At 41.9% G+C, this 14,626-nt stretch overlaps 1 protein-coding gene across 1 annotated transcript in view; it reads right to left on the minus strand.

Moving 5' to 3' along the window:
- PAPPA2 (pappalysin 2) overlaps positions 1–14,626 on the minus strand; it is a 405,697-nt gene that overhangs the window by 78,104 nt on the left and 312,967 nt on the right. Inside the window, exons 15-17 of the mRNA XM_054455365.1 lie at positions 7,223–7,394; positions 3,272–3,449; positions 1,876–2,089 (exon numbers count right to left, since the gene is read on the minus strand). Coding sequence (XP_054311340.1) covers positions 1,876–2,089; positions 3,272–3,449; positions 7,223–7,394 — 564 coding nt within the window. The remainder of the gene's footprint in view (positions 1–1,875; positions 2,090–3,271; positions 3,450–7,222; positions 7,395–14,626) is intronic.

Below are 14,626 nucleotides of genomic sequence, written 5' to 3' on the forward strand. Positions count from 1 at the left end.
AGAGTTCTGGATGGAGGCCTCATTTTTTCCCAACATAAAGCTGAGACATGGCCCAGAAAACTGGTGATGATCTTGCTGTCTTTAATTCCTCCTGGTCCTGAGACATTTCTCTGGCCTCCTGGTCATTTATTCTTCATGGCACTATTCTGCAGATATGAGGTGGCTGCTGGTGTGTAAAAAAAAGAGGCAAGACTAGAGAGAAAAAAAGCAAGAAAACAGCAGCCTTCAGGGTAATTGTAGTAACATTTTCACTTGAAGATTACCTGGGCACTCACTGCCTATCAATGCGTGCCTATGCAAATTGCCTCTAGATGCTATGAAAATCACATGCAAATGTGCTCTTGGTTATCAAAAACTGTTTACTACACCTGCTAGAGCCCACTGAACCAGGGAGTGTTGCCTCCTATGAATTTTTCATCAGTATTGTTTATGTTCTAATCAGCCTGGCCCTTCCCTCTGGTGGAAAGGGCAGGGTATGGGCTTGGTCTTCCCCTCCCACATATGAGCCTGGGCCTTTTCTAGAGTGGAAGGCCCTGGGAGAGGCCATTGCTCTAATGGCCAAATGTTAACATGGTTGAGAGATCAACTAGAGAAAGGGTAAATGTGAGTCGGATAGTTTCCTGATTTTTTTTTCTGTCCCTTTAGACCATCCTAGCTTACAAGCAAAGGTTGTATGCCTTGGCACTACTGGTAATACCATGGCTAGGATTTTGTTAGTTCAAAAACAAAATCTTAGAAGAATACATATCAACAGGCTTTGAACTAAGTGCTAGGTAAGAAACAGATTTGGTTTTCTCCTGTAGCTACATAATTTATGGTAGAGAAAGAATAGTTACTATTTCCTAAATGCAAGGAGTTTCTTTTCCTGAAAGCTTTTTGTTCACTCAGAAAGTTTCTTTTCCTGAAAGCTTTTTGTTCAGTCGGAAAAAGTTTCTTTTTCTGAAACCATTTGTTGAGTAATTGGCACAAGCCAGGCACTGGGCTGGATATTGAGTTAACCTTGAGTTGGATATTGAGTTGAAGGTTGAATTATCCTTCAACTCAACACAGATGCAAGCATTATTCTAAACTTAAAAGGATAAGAAGGAGACCTAGAAGGAAGGAAGGAGACCAAGACCCAAAGAGTTAAGTAACTTGCCTGAGGTTACTCAGCTGATAAAGGGGAGATGAGGATTTGAACCCCAAGATGACTCTCTTGGAAGCCTTTCCTCTTAAATTACATTACAAAGCTTTTGTTCTTTCGGATCCCCCACGACATTGGAAGAAAAGTGTTTCTCGCCATGGGTCTAGGAGTGCACACACGTAAAATTCAGGAAGGAGAAAGGAGAAAGATATAATAACAATATTAATAGCCAAAATGAGTTGAGTTTTATATTTTTAAAATTAATTTACTGAATTTTATGTTTTATTCATATAATTCATTTAGTTCCTACATCAGCCCTAACTGGTGGATATTTTTTATCATCATCCCCTTTTTACAGAAAGAAAATTGAAGCAGAGAAAGGAACCTTCCCAATATCCACAGCTCATAAGTGTCTGCACTGGGGACCAGGCCAGGCCTGCAATTGTAAACTGGACTGACGAGTATATGCCGGCACAGAGTTGGATTCAGGTGACACATATAACACCTGGGAGGCTGCTAACTCTTACTTTCAAGGAAAGCGATCATTAGGGCAGAAGTTATTTTAAAAAGTACCCAAGTGAGACTGTGGGATCTTCTATGGGAGAGAATACATTTACAGAAAGCACAGCAGGTTGCCTGTCTGTCATGACTGGAGAATATAGCCCTGCAGGTAAAGAGAGATTATACAGAAAAACAAACATAACAAGCAGCGAGGTAGGTAGAACTCCAAAGACCAGGAACATTGAACTTACTTCCTGACTTTACCCTCTGCACTTTCTGCCACATAGTACCCTGGTTTGCATTCATATTTGCAGATGGTGCCCACGTCATGGTTGTCCTGGAGGCAGTGAGGCAGGAGCAAGTTGGCATTCAGAATAACAGGGGGAGCATCACACTCCAACTTGCAGTAGACTTCAGGGAGAGACCAGAGACCATCTTCAAGACATGTCAGCCATGGGCTCAGTCCTGACTCCAGGAAAGAGAAGCACAAGATGCTCAGAATAGAAAGCCCAGAAAGATAATCATAGCAGATGAAATAAAAACTTCTCAACTTACTGGTGTCTTTCAAAAGTCACATTATTCTTTCTTGAGTAGCATCTCAAAAATCCCACGTCAAATGTTTGTCCTACATCTTTTCACTTACAGAGCATCCAGTGTGATGCTCTTACATAAAACAGAGGTCAGATAAATCTTTCTTGACCCAAATGAAAGGAGGGCTACCAACTAAATCATTACTTCTTTTCCTACCTACAAATAATAAAAATATAGCAGTGACGTTATCATGGAAAGCATTAAAATAATAATAGATGACACTTTTATAGTGCTTATTATATGGCAGGCACTGTTCTAAGCGTTTTACATGTATTAACTTGTGTAAACTTCAAACCTCAAACAACCCTATGAAATAGATCCTATTATTATCTCCTATTATGCAGATGAGGAAACTGGGGATCGGTAACTTGCCCGAACTAGTAAGGGGCAGAATCAGGGTTTGAACAGAGGCAGTTTGGATGCAGAGTTCTGTATTTAAACACTACACCATATGCCTTAGTATAATTCATGGTTTCTCCAAATGCAATCCATGGACTACTCACCATAACATCATTATCTCACCCCAGACTCACTAAGCAAGAATCTCTTGGAGAAAGGTTCAGGAATCTGCAATTATAGCAAGCCTCCTGAGTCATTGTTAGGCACACCAAAGTCTGAGAAGCCATCAGCTAGAGCAGGCTCCACTCCATCTTCATCTCTAACCAGCACTAAAGCCAGGGACAAATTCACACATTACTCAAAGGATGGTTGTAAATATTAAATTTTAAAATGTGCACAATAAAGTGTATCTTGATTATGAATATTATCAGGACAACCATTCTAGTAGGCTTGCCTCTGGGGTACACACCATCAAATAAAAATAGAGGAAAGTCTAAGATTCCTTCATTCATTAGAACCTGAGCCAGTGCATCCTTTCAAGTAGTTGGGGACAAAGAGTGGTGTTGCCGTTTGGGACTTTTCTGGAGTTATCAGAAGATGGTGACACAGTGGAGCAAATGGGAAAGGTGTTGGGGTAACGAAAAGAGTCCCAAACTACCCTCAAGAGCGAGGGATGGAAGAGAACTTGCATACAGTTCTTGGTTGACCAGACAATACCTTGCAGCTTGGCTGGTGGGACACAAGAGATTGAGCAGCGTTTCAGAAAGTTGGTTCCCTCTGAGCAGGAGAAGTTTGCATAGTTCACCAAAGATGGGTCGGGAACACCGCAGTCCACGGGAAGGCAGCTCACATTCTGGTCCCAGTGCCCAGAAGAACATGTGAGCAGAATTTCCTTCTAGAAACAGAGAAATTGCTTCTGTCAAAGTCACATTAAAAGGCTTATCAGAATAGTTTCCAGGCTTTAGAAGAGTCTTGGTGATTATCTGTCTAAACATTTAAAACAGGACAAATTATTTTGCCTTTCTCCCTCTTCAGGCCTCATTGTTTTAATATACATTCTTATAACACTCAGTATGATGCTGATAAAAGAAGCCTGCTAGTGTCAGAGAATCATGACATGGCAAGACTCCTCCAGGCCAGCTCTGTTGTCTGCTTTCCAGTTGCTCCTCCAGACCTGTTCTCTACCCTTCTCCACTCTGCTCTGGGCCAGGGAAACTGACTCCAGTGGGTTTCATGCCTCTGACTTGTACTTGCATTCAGATCCAGGACACAGTGTCAGGAGCCTGGAGAGGGAGAGAAGAGGGAGGCCAGGGTGCTGATTCTCCCTACTCTGTCCCAAGGGTCGCTGCAGATTGGCTGCATCTTCTGGAAACCTGCTCTACACAGTTTCTGCTCCTTCTTCCTGTGATTCTGCACTCCTAAGGTAAACCTTTCAGGCCTAGGGGTGATGACTGAGCCCCTTCACCTGGGATACTGCACCATCTCCTTGTGATTTTCCTATATCCTGCCTGCACATTTATGAGTGGTCTCTTGATGAAATTCTCTCAAATTGCCCACTTTTGAGTATGTCATCTGTCCTGCTGGCACTCTCATTAATAAGCCAACTGATAATACTACTGAAAATAATTACCTCCACTGAGAGTGGTGTTGAGAGTTAACGCATACAAGGCATCTTCCAAACCTTGTGGTTAAATGTGAGCGATTCTAGCCATTTCCTAGGGCCTGTCATTTCAGTAGGGCAGCCCTAGAGCACACTGCTACTAATTCAATGAAGAGATATTTATCGAGCACCTAAAAGGGCCAGGTCCTGTCCTAAACAAAATATCCTCCAGGAACTAAAAATCGACCAGGCAAGCAAATCACATGTTGAAACAACAGTTCAAAAACATGTGAAGGAGGAAGAATAGAAAGGAGAAAAGGAGGGAGGAAGGCAGAAAAGAAAGTAAAGAAGGAAATGTTAGAGCTACATTTTTGTTTGCTATATCCTATCCCCTTCTGTAATGGTTGGAAAGAATGCCATATAAAGACTGCAAACCATAAAACAGAAGTAGAAGACCGGGATCAAGAAGAAAGAAAACACAAATATGCAACAATGAAGCCATATTGTATAATGCATGCTCCTGTGTGATGGTACAACGGGAGCTGGAGGAGGAACTGCCATCCTCGGCCAGGGAGGAGAGCGTGTAGGAGAAGTTCCACAGAATAGGTAATACAGGATTGGCCTTTGAAAAATGATCAGGACTTCCCAGCAATACAGGGGGAGGTGGGAGAAGAAGGTGTCTAGGGTGGGGGAATGTAACAAGCCAAGGCCTGGAGACCTAGAAGCTTACGGCTTGTTTGAAAAACATGCAGCCAACATTCTAGCTACTGGATTATCAAAGGTCAAAGATAGAAAGGGGAGTTTCTATGGCTGAGCCAGCCATCCTTCCAGGAAATCACAGTGACACCAAAGCCACAGGTAAAATGACTGCTGAAGGCACCTGTCACCCCTGACACCAACTCCTGGCTAGCTGCTCCTTCCTGCTTCCCAATGTTTCTCCGTTGCTTGCCAGAAGGACCCAATTCAAAGCCAGACACATTTTTCTGTTTAGTTTCGGTTCTTGTGTCAACAAAAAGCAAATATCCCCACTGTCTTGTGATCACGACCAGGGATTCTATAATTTTCTTCATGGGGCCAGCCTGAGGTGACAGCATGTTTGGTCAGCTGGAGAGCGCTGTTGCTGACTGTGCCATGTGGTTGGCAAAGGGTGAGCTCCCACCCTTCTCCCAGCCCAGATGATGCCCCTCACATGCTTAACACAGCCTGCAAGTCTGGCTCTAACTACAATGAGCCACTATCACTTAAAGAATGCCTCTCAAGACCGGGGGCAGTGGCTCACACCTGTAATCCCAGCACTTTGGGAGGGCAAGGCGGGCGGATCATGAGGTCAGCAGACAGAGACCATTCTGGCTAACATGGTGAAACTCTGTCTCTACTAAAAATACAAAAACTAGCTGGGCATGGTGACATGCACCTGTAGTCCCAGCTACTCAGGAGGCTGAGGCAGGAGAATCGCTTGAACCCGGGAGGTGGAGGTTGGGAGGTTGCAGTGAGCTGAGATCGTGCCACTGCACTCCAGCCTGGGCGACAGAGTGAGACTCCATCTCAAAAAAAAAGAATGCCTCTCAAAACCTGTATCTATTACCTGGTGCTTCTCCTGTCTCTGTTAGGTACTGTCCATTTTGTTTTGAATTTGCTTCTAATTTTAATGCATTACACATGTTGTCTTTTCTTCTCTCCCCTGCTTCACCTATTGCATGAGTGGATTCAGTCCCTGCATTTTTTTCCATTCTTTTTATTTCTTTTCTGGAGTGGACATTCCTTTGCCTGAGTTGAGATGGGTAAAGAACAGGTAATAAGGGCTCTGCCTTCCTGACTAAAGCTTCACAGACCAAGAAGTTGGTGCCTCAAGGTATATTAAAGCTGTTTTTCTCTAGGCAGAACCTAAGCTAGCTGAAGCCAAAGTGTATACCTTTAAATCCTGACATCTCTAAGCAAGTGAAATTCTCCCACAGGTTCCCAACCTGTTAAGCAATCAACTGGCACAAAATAAAACAAAAATCAACTCTCGTAAATCACTGATGTTTAGCTAACAGTTGTATGTCCACTCTTTCCTTATGAGACCACATCTTTCTGTTTTTTTCCTCGAGCACCATCATCTCTTCCCTGGTGCATCCTTTTTCTATCTTATAATATGGTCATGTTTTCTAATGGCTGATTTTATGTTTAAAATTTCTCTGTAGAGAATTGAAGTATCTCTAAAGGAAAGATGGAAAACAGAATTCTTAGTTGAGAATACATGATCATGCTCATAATACTGACAACTTAACAAGTAGCGTGTTATGTACCTATCATTTTGCTAAAAGCATTTAAATTATTTCTCGTAATAACTCAATTAGATAAGTACTCTGTTCTAATCATTTTAAAAATGTGAAAACAAACTTAAAGAGATTAATTTCTTTTGCTTATTTTTTAATCCAAAGTTACACATCTTATATACAGTGGAGCCAAAATTTAATTCCGATCTGTCTCCTGAGTCATCCTGTTAATCTACATATTCTACTACCTCCAAACCATCTTGAAATTCTGAAAATGGTGCTGTAGAAATTTGTAATGGAGCTTGTAGAAATTTGGAAAATTTGGTCAGAGTTAGAATCATGACAGAATCTCTGCCTCAGTAACAGCTTTAATGCTTCTGGGGAGAAAATCGGGTTCTATTTCTTCAGTCTTTTTGTTGGAGGGTTGTTGTGGGGTGGACATTGTGAACCACAGACATGCTGATTACAACCAGTCTTTCCTGAAAATTATAGACAAGTCTGAACTTTGGCATTCTCATCTTAAAGGCAAAAGGAGGGAAAATAATTTCTGACAGAAAGACAAACAAGGGAGAAGAATAGAATAAGCATTCCCATTTACTGCCCACCAACCCACTTAATCAGCACTGTACATGCTTTTATATACCTTGCATTTCTATTAAGCCATCCTTCTCTCTGCTTGTTAGAGAACCCATGTTTTCCTTTCAAATGGCTTAAAAACATCTGCTCTTTCCCTGTGGAGCCAGAGAGAAGAGTGTGAATACCTCCCCTTCCCAGGAACTTGGTCCTGGTGATCATGATCTTTCAACTCACCTGCATGGGCCTGATGTACTGCCCACTGCTGGCCTGTAGGGCAAATCCCCTTTGACAAGTGATAGCACACTTCATGAGACCTGGGCCTATAGAGGTACAGTTCACCACATCAGCGTGATCAAGCAGCAATGACGGACAGCTGTCCTGCTTCCCACAGGGCCGATGGATACAGCTGGGATAAGAGAAATAGAAGCATCTTAGGACTGGTTGAGAACCAATAAGGAGCAGCAATGACTTTGCAGCTCCATCTGGGAGGGCTCCTAAACCAGAGAGAACAATTTTCTCCAAAACTGATATTTAACTCATCACCTTTTTTCTCTACTACTCAACACTACACAGCATAATAGACATAAATACTAACAGCTAACAAGTAACAGTTAGCTGACTTTCTATGGCTCTTTCTTCCAGGAGGATCAAATGGTGATGAAATGAGGTGGAGAACAGATTCCGAGAGTTCTGCATGGCTCAGAAATGAATAGATCATGGGATGACACTCAAAATATTTAACAACCAGTACTGTTGAGTCCCAAGCAATTAGAACAAATCCAGGACAAAGCTCAGGATTGAATCCTGGAGGCCCCTAGTTATGTCAGGCATGAATCTTTCAAATGTTTGATCACAAGGTGACACAGAAGGCCATGTCTGAAGGGCCTAGGTTTCTGAGATGACAGAAAGGCAACACCAATTAATCGATTGGTATGGAAATATTTTCACAACTGCTAAAGCCATAGCAGTACATACCACTGAATATTAGCACAGACTGAGCAGAAATTGAACCGATTACTGGAAGAGGAAACTCACACATCTTGAATCCACGTCCCATGCCTAACTTATGCTAGATGCTTCCACAGACATCCTCTCAGCAGAGAACTGCTGCTTGGATTGCCAGGGCCAATCTAGACTCAGCCTGGATCATAACAGCAGCAAGAATACACTGGAGCAGGCCGGGTGTGGTGGCCCGTAATCCCAGCACTTTGGGAGGCCAAGGCGGGCATATCACGAGGTCAGGAGATCGAGACTGTCCTGGCTAACACGGTGAAACCCCATCCCATCTCTACTAAAAATACAAAAAATTAGCCGGGCATGGTTGCAGGCGCCTGTAGTCCCAGCTACTCAGGAGGCTGAGGCAGGAGAATGGCGTGAACCCGGGAGGCGGAGCTTGCAGTGAGCTGAGATCGCGCCACTGCACTCCAGCCTGAGCAACAGAGCGAGACTCCATCTCAAAAAAAAAAAAAAAAGAATACACTGGAGCAAAATGAGTGTCACCCTCTTGCCATGGCAGAACCATAGAGGTTAATAATTAGGGCATTAGCCTCAGGCTCTCTGGAATTGAATCCTGGACCCATCATTTATCACCTGTGCGATTTGGATTGAGTTATTCATTCCCAAGTGTTTCAGCTCCTTCCCCTATAAGATGGGGATAATTACGGCAACCTCACAGAGTTGTTATTCCTCTACTGCGTGAAGCACTGCAAAAGCCCTCAGTGGTCTGTTTGCTGTTAGTCACTTCACTTTTTTGTTCTCCCATTTCCGTACCTTTGCTCAATTTGTTGAGATTTCTAAAAGGCCTTCTGCTATGGTTTGGATATGGTTTGTCCCCAAAAAACTCATGTTGAAATTTGATTCCCAATGTGGCCGTATTGGTAGGTGGGGCCTAGTGGAAGGTGTTTGGGTCATGAGGGTGGATCCCTCATGAATGGCTTAGTGCTGTTCTTGTGGTAGTGACTGAATTAGTTCTCACTGGAATAGGTTAGTTCCCATGAGAGTGGATTGTTATAAAGTCAGGGTGCCTCTCAAGTTTTGCACCTTTGCATGTGTTTGCTTCTGCCATGTATGACACAGCAAGAAAGCCGAGCATATGCCAGCGTCATGCTTCTTGCACTTCCCAGACTATAGAACCATGAGCTAAGTGAATCTCTTTTCTTTATAAATCACCCAGTATCAGGCATTCGGTTATAGCAACACAAATTGAGCTAAGACACTCTCCTTCTCAAAGAAGTCCCTTCAGATGCCTTCTTCCTTTGAACTTCCCAGTGAAATTTAAAAAATAACTCCCTTCTAGAATTTCTTTTGCTTTATCTTCTGTTATAGTTATGTATGCATTTTCTCATTCTTTAATCAGTGAATTAACTTATCTATCCTTTTATTCACAAGGTAATTAGTATCTGAGTGTCTCTTAAATGCTCAATGTTCCAACTAGATTATGGACATTTTGAAGAGGAAAACTGACTCTTATCCACTTTATATTCAACATATGACTTGCTGTAGTTGACACAATAAAAATTTGCTGAATTGAGATTGTTCATGTTATAGACAGCAAAGTCAGTCCATAGCTACCAAAGTGAGAAATTTATTAAATTTTATAATGACAAATGGGGATTTGAAATATGAAAATATCATTAAACACTGATTCAACCATCTTGCTCCACTCATTCATTAATAAGCATTTACTGAGCACTTACTGTTGGGAAGGCCTCGATCTGAGTACCAGTGGTATAAGAACCATGCTCTTAGGGAATACATAGTCTAGCATGGAAGACTAGCAAGATATTTTCTTGCTCTTGATGTTGTTGCCCTTGGTGCTAATTATTAGCCCAAAGATATGACTACTATGAATCTTGTCATCAGTAGTGTGCTCTGTTTGTCCCTGAATTGTGTTAGTGGTCAACTACTTTATCAAAGATCTGGGCAACAATATAAGAAAGTAGAAAATAAATATCATTGAATATGCACATACTACCTTGAAATAATTGAGACTTGACTTAAAAAGCACTAGCCCCAAAAGGGTGAATTCAAACTAAATATGCCAAAGTTGCTGACCCTGCTCTTATGCCCTTGGGATTTAAATCATATGTCAGTAATACTCTCATTTCTTTTATCTATGTTTATTACGTATAAGTTGGAAGAATTGGAGGTGATTGGTGTGAAGAAAATGTTTTCACAAGGTTAAGCCCTGGTTATTTCCTGCGATGATGAAGTATCCTTATGAGACCTGATGAAGGAAGAAATACATAAGGTGGGGGTTGTTAATGAGTCAGCATGAATTCCCCAAATTCAATGCTGATATTCAATGTAGGAAATAAATTTTTGTCTCCAAATATGTATTTAAACTATCTGATAAGGAAGCTAAAATCTGACCATCCTTTATGAAATGTGATCAAGATGCTTCATTAGTGATTCTAAAGAACTCCTAGTTCTCTAGATGCCACATGCCATGGATGTCCCAAACATAATCTCTTCTTCAGCATGCTAAACAGGAAGTACTGGGAAACAGAGAGTCATTAATACTCTGGTCCACATCAGTTTATTGGAAAGAAGTTAGGGTGAAAAGAGCAAGTGCTGTTTTTGAGTGACTTCGTCCAATTAATCCAAGCCATCATTGAGGACAAATACATGTTGAGACAAGACACAAAACAAATGCTCTGAACGAGCCTCCCTCCATCAGAATGGGAGCTACTATTGTTATGACTGCCAGTGTGAGAAGTCCGTCCAGCAGGAGAAGCAAGGTAGGAAGAACGAGACAGGGGAGAATATGAGAGGGAAAAGTGGCATGAAATAAGACCAACACGAAAAAAAAAAAAGGACCAAACCCAGATCTGTTTATGAAGTGAGAAATGGTTTTAGGGCAGCTGCTGCAAATTCTTTCACTAGCTTATATTTCCATTTGCTTCCTTTTTAAGGAATTTGTTTTATGAGGACAGAGTTTGTCAGGTCGTTAGCTTCTGATGGCATCTGGTACCAATTGTAGACTTCTCTCCCTTGCACCCCAACCCCAAAACCCCTTTTGTGTTTCTCTTCCACTACAAACACTGCTTCTCTGAGTTAGGTTGTTGTGTTCTCCATTATCCCACTCTCCGGTACATTCTTCTTTCTACCTAATACTACATAAGTAGTAAAAGTAATTCATCTTAAAACTTCTCAAAAGCTTTCTTCTTATGATCTTTGGACAAACCTTACTGAAAGTGGCAGAAGTGAAGCCTTACAATGCCCCAGAGAAGTGGGAAGTTAGGTATTTATCTTGGTTTGACATACAAGAAAACTAAAGCTGTTTGGAGACTGGCTGGAGGCCACACAGCGAGTCAGAGGAAAATCCTCAGGCTGGATCTCAAAGCCCTCACTCTCAGGGCCAGCCTAGACCACCGGGCCATCTCCCACGGGATGAGGTTGCTTTCCTGTTGCTTTCTTCCCAATTCAGGAGCTAGCAGCAGAGGCCAGAGTGAGCCAAGGAGCTCCTCAGCAGGGTAGGTAAGGGAAAAACATAGCATATCTAATAGTCCAATAGTTTTGAGCAGTTCTCTTTTAAATAACAGTAAATCAAAGTGATGATATTTGTCCAGCTGCCGCTGTCTGCATGATGCCCTGCCCAGTGTGCATCCTCTTTTGGCAATACCCTCTCTCTTTCCATCTATATTTCCAGCTCTTTCCCCACCCCATTACAACGTGTTCTCAGGTAAGAATATGATGTACCCTGTCAGATGTGATTCGCAGTATTTGCATTTTAACAAGAGTCAGTGTTTTAAGCCAAAGGATTGAGTTTTTCACAAGGGAGGTTTAAGTCAGTAGGTCCTTAGAAATCGCACTATGTAGATGGCCACCTACACATAACCCTAGCTTTGCTCTTTGTCTCTCCATTCTGATAAGCCTCTACTTTCTTTCTGCTGATCTTCACTTCCAATGCCATTGTGTTACAAGGTTTTAAAACATGCCTTTGGCCAGGCGCGGTGGCTCATACCTGTAATACCAGCACTTTGGGAGGCCAAGGCGGACAGATCACGAGGTCAGGAGATCAACATCATCCTGGCTAACACGGTGAAACCCCATCTCTACTAAAAATACAAAAAATTAGCTAGGCATGGTGGTAGGCGCCTGTAGTCCCAGCTACCCGGGAGGCTGAGGCAGGAGAATGGCATGAACCCGGGAGGCAGAGCTTGCAGTGAGCCGAGATTGCGCCACTGCACTCCAGCCTGGGTGACAGAGCAAGACTCTGTCTCAAAAACAAACAAACAAAAAAACAAAAACAAAAAACCATGCTTTTGATTGAGGAATTTTTGTTCAAAATGTATGTTAATCCTTGGCTATTGTCCTCTTGTACAGAACCTGCCTGTGGGCACCCGGGCACAATCCTGGCAATGCCCTGCAATAATGATGTGCGTTTTTCCCTTGTTGGTTGTGTATGTGAATGATAACTGTACTTGGGAAGCCCCTGTTGGCATAATCCCTTAAGAGTGGCCCTCTTATTCCATAAGGCAGGCTTTGCCATAGCTGTGCATTAGACTCACTTAGGAAGCTTTTGAAAAATATATACTCCTGCTTTATCCCCTGAAAATTTTGATTCCATAGGCCTGCAGTGGGATTCCAGCATTTGATGTTTATAAGTTTCAAAGTGTTGATACTCACTAGGAGTAAAGCTCCACCCCATAAAGATCTAGATATATGTAACCTGAAAGATATGCCAATAAATTCTATAGGCCAAGACTGACTCCGGAAGGAGACATTGGCCCCACTGCTTCATCATTATGTTTTACTATATTAAACTCAAATTATCACAAAGAAGCCACAAGGTAGTTCAAAAGCATAAAACATATCCCCTTTTCTGAAGAAACTTTGAATACAGCTGAAGAGAAAAAAACAATTAAATCACGTGTTACTGATTATAAATTCACGGCTGTTTCTGAAAAAGTTTTATTATTGAATTTGATTTGACTTTAACTAAAATAGAATTTGGAAAGGCAAGAGATGTCCTGGAAAGTTTTCTTCAATTCTTTACAGACAGAACAAAGGAAAAATAGAATTCTCAAAACATGGATAAAAACACCATTTCCCCTATCACTGTGAACTGAAAAAAATTCAGTGTGTGCAGATCTCTTAAACTCTGACTAACAACTTTAGATAATTCTATACTGAAAGGTGTCAACCTTTATATCTGAAAACAGACTTAGGGGCAGGTTCAGATACTTAGGGGAAGGTTCCCAAAGTCTTCCTGCATCTTTCAATGGTTAGTGAGGAACAAGGTAAGGTAGACACCAGAAAAAAGACATCATTCTTTGCAGATAGAGTGGCCAGCCCCATCAACAAACTTTCCATGAACCATCCCCCAGAGAATGCCAAACCAGGCACCTCTTTTAGTTGTCCATTTTTTGAGGCCATCGCAGGGACATTGGCATAGCTTCCAACCCATGTCCATATTTGGGGAACTCAGTAGTTCCTAACAAACAGTCAAAGTCCTGTTATTCTGCCTATAGCTGCCCTGAAGCTTTGGTTCAAGGCTCCCCTGAGGGTCTGAGCCACCCTGAAAGAACTTCAGAAGGTTGTAACAATACTTCAGAGTCGGTCAGAATCAGCACTAAAATCATTTTTTTTCCTATGTAAGAGTGTGTGAAAGATTAAAAACTCCGTTTCCTGATGGTGATGGAGGTGGGGGAGGGTGGGCATTTAACAACCATTTTAGAGGAACCAGAGCTCATTAAAATGGAAACAGATCTGAAAGATAATTCAACTCAAATTTCTTGTATTAAATGAGAAAACAGCCCAAAAGAAATGATGGGATATTTCAGAACTTCCTACAATACTAAGATTGTAATATAATAACAAAGAAGCACTTAATTGAGCTTTAGCTCAGACTTAAAATCAGGGTGACATCAGCTCATAAACTTTTCTAAAGTCAATATCCCACCCTCCCCCAGGCATTCATAAAAGTCTGATCACAACTTTTATCTAGCATATAGCTTTGCTTAAGAGAAACTGGCATCTGCACCACACTTTTCAAGAAACAATACAGTGTGATGAAGAAAGTAGTAGACCAAGGCCACATGACTTGGGTTCTGGTCTTGGCTTGCCCCTGCTGGCCTCTAGGACCTTGGGCAAGTCTCTTAACCATCCTGGCCTTCCATCTGCAAATTAGTAAAATGATGGGGTTGAACTGACTTCTATCAAAGGGCCCTTCCAGCTTTAACATGGTATTGAGTTTCACAGATGAGGTGATGGTGGTATTGGGGTGGGAGTGCAGAAAACCCATGAACAGGCAGGATGTGGTAGAGAACTCAAGAAAGAGTTTCTCATAATCTTTCTTGCCCAGTGTATTTTTTTAGCGTAATGTCCCAACTTTTCAGTTGTTCAGTTAAACAAAATATTGCAATTCATTTATCCAAGAAGTGCCACCCTTGACTAAATAGCAATCCCAGAGGTCTTTCTAGAAACAGCTCTTTTAAGGTTAAGTAGTAAAAGAGGATCCAATTTTTCTCTACTGTTTCATTTCATTGTATTGATTCTTATGGAAATAAGAGAGTATGGGCTAAGAAGGAATGCATGCTCTGAATTTGGCAGCAGATAGGAGTAGGATGTACAGAATGTAGAGTGGACTGGATGAGACAGAGTCCTTATTTAATTTTCCCACCACCAAATGCA

This window comes from Pongo pygmaeus, chromosome 1 (assembly GCF_028885625.2).
Source record: "Pongo pygmaeus isolate AG05252 chromosome 1, NHGRI_mPonPyg2-v2.0_pri, whole genome shotgun sequence".
In the NCBI taxonomy this organism is placed as follows: Eukaryota; Metazoa; Chordata; class Mammalia; order Primates; family Hominidae; genus Pongo; species Pongo pygmaeus.